This window comes from Lethenteron reissneri, unplaced genomic scaffold (genome assembly GCF_015708825.2).
Source record: "Lethenteron reissneri isolate LAM-NWPU_2019-01 unplaced genomic scaffold, ASM1570882v1 scaffold_1031, whole genome shotgun sequence".
Classification (NCBI taxonomy): domain Eukaryota; kingdom Metazoa; phylum Chordata; class Hyperoartia; order Petromyzontiformes; family Petromyzontidae; genus Lethenteron; species Lethenteron reissneri.
This window is the reverse complement of record NW_026890708.1, coordinates 18,451-22,140: the sequence shown is the minus strand read 5'-3', so window position 1 is coordinate 22,140 and position 3,690 is coordinate 18,451. Positions and strand designations below refer to the sequence as shown.

General features: G+C 53.8%; 1 protein-coding gene across 1 annotated transcript; it reads left to right on the top strand.

The window, feature by feature from the left end:
• Window positions 1-2,430: 2,430 nt before the first annotated feature.
• Window positions 2,431-3,039, top strand: LOC133361414 (uncharacterized). The gene has a single exon (XM_061580340.1). The coding sequence runs from the start codon at window positions 2,459-2,461 to the stop codon at window positions 3,032-3,034; it is 576 nt and encodes a 191-aa protein (XP_061436324.1). The 5' UTR covers window positions 2,431-2,458; the 3' UTR covers window positions 3,035-3,039.
• Window positions 3,040-3,690: the final 651 nt, after the last annotated feature.

Here is a 3,690-nt window from a genome sequence, read left to right as displayed (position 1 = left end):
AGACAGCCGAGGAGTAGGAAACCCAATTTAAATGACAGTAAGTGCATTTATATTCTGATTGCTATTCAGTTGTATGAGGTTATATGTTGTATGTTGTGTAAGCCCCGGTTCATACTGTTGCGATCTCTGAGCAGTGCGAGTTCAGCCATATGCTTGTATGGCTGAACTTGCATTAGATTCGGAAGAAAAAAGGCACATGTGCCTTCTTTTTTCCTGCAGTGGAATCGGATCGCATGGGTCTTCTCCCCCATGCGATCAGATTCCTATGCGAGTTCGCAGATCGCACTGCGATCTGTGAACAAAACTGCAGGTGTAATTAACTTTTTAATGGCACCCGCACCAGTGTGAGCCTGGGGTAAAAGCGGAGTTCCCCCAATCAGACAGCATTGATGGGCAGTGCAGTCTGTATGTCTCTGTGTGGGCAAAGTTATTGCTGGTATATTGTTTTTGTAGCGCTGTATATGTATATTGGTATTTTACTAATAGCAATTTTGACTCCCTTGGAAACAATGATGTCAAGAAAGAGAAAAATTGACTCGGAGTGTAGGATATTCAAAGAACAGTGGACTTATGATTACTTTTTCATGCAGTACAAGGAAAGAGCTGTGTGTCTGATATGCCAGAACATAGTGTCTGTGTTCAAAGAATACAATTTACGTCGACACTATGAAACTCAACATAAATATAAATATGATTGGTCGGAGAAGTGAAAAAAGATAAAATATTAAAACTGAAAAATACACACTACAATGACAATAGTTTAAAGTTTAAACTATTGTCATTGTAGTGTGTATTTAATGTGGCGCTGCACTCTGATGTTGTAGGAGAAAACATGTATTAAAAAGTCTATTTAATTAAGTAGAACGTGTTGTCTATATTATTTAAAGTTGCGCATTTTGATGTGACGTCACATTTATCAACCCCCCCCCCCCCCCAATCGTCACACATGTCTGACCCCCCCCCCCAGGTGCGTGACGTCATTTATGGACGGCCCCCGAGTCCCCTGCCTCTGAGAGTTCCCAGCGGCTTGAACAAAAAACCTTCAACCTCGACAGACAACGCGAGACCACTACCACCTCTGCCACCGCCTCCTGTCAGCACTGTACTGGCCTGCGTGCGGAACTTCTTCCGCACCGTACGTAGCTAGTCCGAGGTGCTAATTTAGGATCCCTCTCCAACTTCCACCTCTTCACTGCCCCCCCCCCAGACAGGGCAAACGTTGACAGCGGGCACGGGCTACGGAGCATGGATCCCGTGCAGGAGAAATGTCGAATGTGCGTGGGGAGCGTCAGCGCAGCACGCGGACACGGCGAGTCCAAGGTGCACGCACACCACAGGCGGCGCACGCGAGACCCCAGCAAGTCTGGACTTGCGCGAGAAAAATAATAAAATTATCATCTAAATCACTCAACACGGATTGGTTAACGCTTGTCACTGATAATCCAGAGTGACGCCTCACGTGTCGCTTGTTGTTGTGTTTGTTACCCGGGCATGGCAGCTGCGCGTATTGTGCGTCGTGTTGTGTGTGTTAGTCTGTAAGTTCGTTGTGAATGTTGTGGATTTGCTCTCCAGCACACAACCGATTAGTGCTGTGCTCGTCACGAATTGGCCACGTTCTGTTTACGTGACAAACCCCTTCCTAGTTGGCTGTGTCGGGTGGTGGCGGGTTTAACGACACATTTGTATTTACGCGATTTAACCCAAAACACGTGTAGTATGTAACTGTGTATGTATCTGTGTATGTATGTATCTATGCGTGTATGTGTGTATGGAACTGTGATTAGATCTATGTACCCGTGTATGTATGTTGTATGTATGTATTTGTGTGTCTAACTGTGTGTGTAACTGTGTGTGTATGTTGTATGTATGTTGTATGTATGTATCTGTGTGTGTAAGTTGAACTTCTTCCGCACCGTACGTGGCCACGCGTGGTGATCGCGGGCGAGGCCGAGCGACGCGAGAGGGGTGAGGGGGGGGGGCAGCTGCGGGTCGCCCCCCCCCCCCGCGCCCTGGGGGCTCCGTCACCGCCACCGCCGCCCTGGGGCCTCCGCGCGGGCGGCGCCAGGAGGAGGAGGAGGCGCCGCGTGATACACAAGTCGCCGCGTGTCCCCGTGGTGAGCGCCGGGAAGGGCCGTCACGTGGCAGTGGCGCCTACGAACGAACCTCCAGCTCACCAGGGGCCATGTCACCGCCGTCTCTCGCCTCCACCGCCTCCACCGTCGCCGATATAAACGCGGCAGTGACGAGTCAGACGGCGGCAGTCATCGCAAGGGACGATTGGGACATCCCCGACGCGAGCTCGGCACGAGATCCGTCTTCGTCGTGGTCATCCTGCACGTGGTGCCGAGGGGCTGCTGCTGCTGCTGGGAGCGCGTCGCGTGCAGGTGCCCGCGTGAGCTCGCCCGGGGGGAGTTGTCGGCACGACGACCCGAGGCGCATCCCGAGCCGAGCGGTCACAATGGGTCTCCTTGCGTCGCGAGTGGCGTCGCTGCTGGGCGGAATGTTCACTCAGCAAGCGCGCGTGCTGCTGCTGGGTTTGGACGCGGCCGGGAAAACCAGCATCCTGTACAAGCTCAAGCTCGACGAATCCGTGGTGACCATCCCGACCATCGGCTTCAACGTGGAGACCGTGCAGCCCATCAGGAACGTCACCTTCACCGTGTGGGACGTGGGCGGCCAGCAGAAGATCCGCGCTCTCTGGAGGCACTACTTCCAGAACACGGACGGGCTCCTCTTCGTGCTGGACAGCGCGGACCGGGAGCGCTTCCCGGAGGCTCCCGCGGAGCTGGACGCCATCCTGGACAGCCCCGAGATGACGCGGGTGCCCTTCGTGCTCCTCGCCAACAAGCAGGACCTCCCGCGGGCAGCGGCCACCGCGGAGGTGGCGGAGGCGATGAAGGCGGTGAAGACGCGGCACGGGCGCGAGTGGCTGGTGCAGGGCTGCTGCGCCCGCACCGGAGAGGGCCTCCTGGAGGGCGTGGGGCAGCTCTCCCGCTTCATCAGCAACTCCAGAGCCTCCTCGGGGACAAAGTGAGCTCGGCTCGGCAGCAGCAGCAGCGGCAGCAGCGGCGGCGGTGTCACTCCAAGGCGGCGTCTCTCGTGCACGTGGGGGGGGGGGGGGGGGGCTTCGAGTTGTGTCCACTGGTCACGAATTCACTCGAGTGAACGCCGTCATTCAAACAAACAGCTCGCTGTGTGTGCCTCTGCATGTGTGGATGTCTCTTGGTGCGCTGTTGCTCTGGTTGTCCCTCGGGCTGCCCAGAAGTATATCTTTCCCTGTGTGTCTTCTCTGTGTATGTACCTCGTGTCTGTTCACGAGTCCCTGTCCTCTGTTTTCACGTTGGCATGTTCAGCCCAGATGATGAACACGAGAGATTTAGCAGTCTTTTGAAATACGTGGTCAACCAGGTGAGTGTCTAACTGTGTTGTTGGCCGACTGGTTTGCATCACGTGATGGTTCCAAGGTCTGTTGAGTTTCTCGTCTCCCATCTTCTTGTTGCATTTGCTTATGTGTAGTTTGCCGTTCTCTGTGTGCCATGTACGTGGTGTCCCCCTGTGTGTTCCCTCGCTATATGTTTCACCCCATTTCCACCTGATGATGAGCGCTTGTGTTGCGTTCAAAACGTCGTGATTCATTTTAATTTTTTTAATTTACATTTTATTTTATTTCTACATACGTGTCTTTACCGG

Coding starts and splice junctions, on each gene's coding strand:
- LOC133361414 (XM_061580340.1), top strand. CDS start 2,459: ATGGGTCTCCTTGCGTCGCGAGTGGCGTCGCTGCTGGGCGGAATGTTC.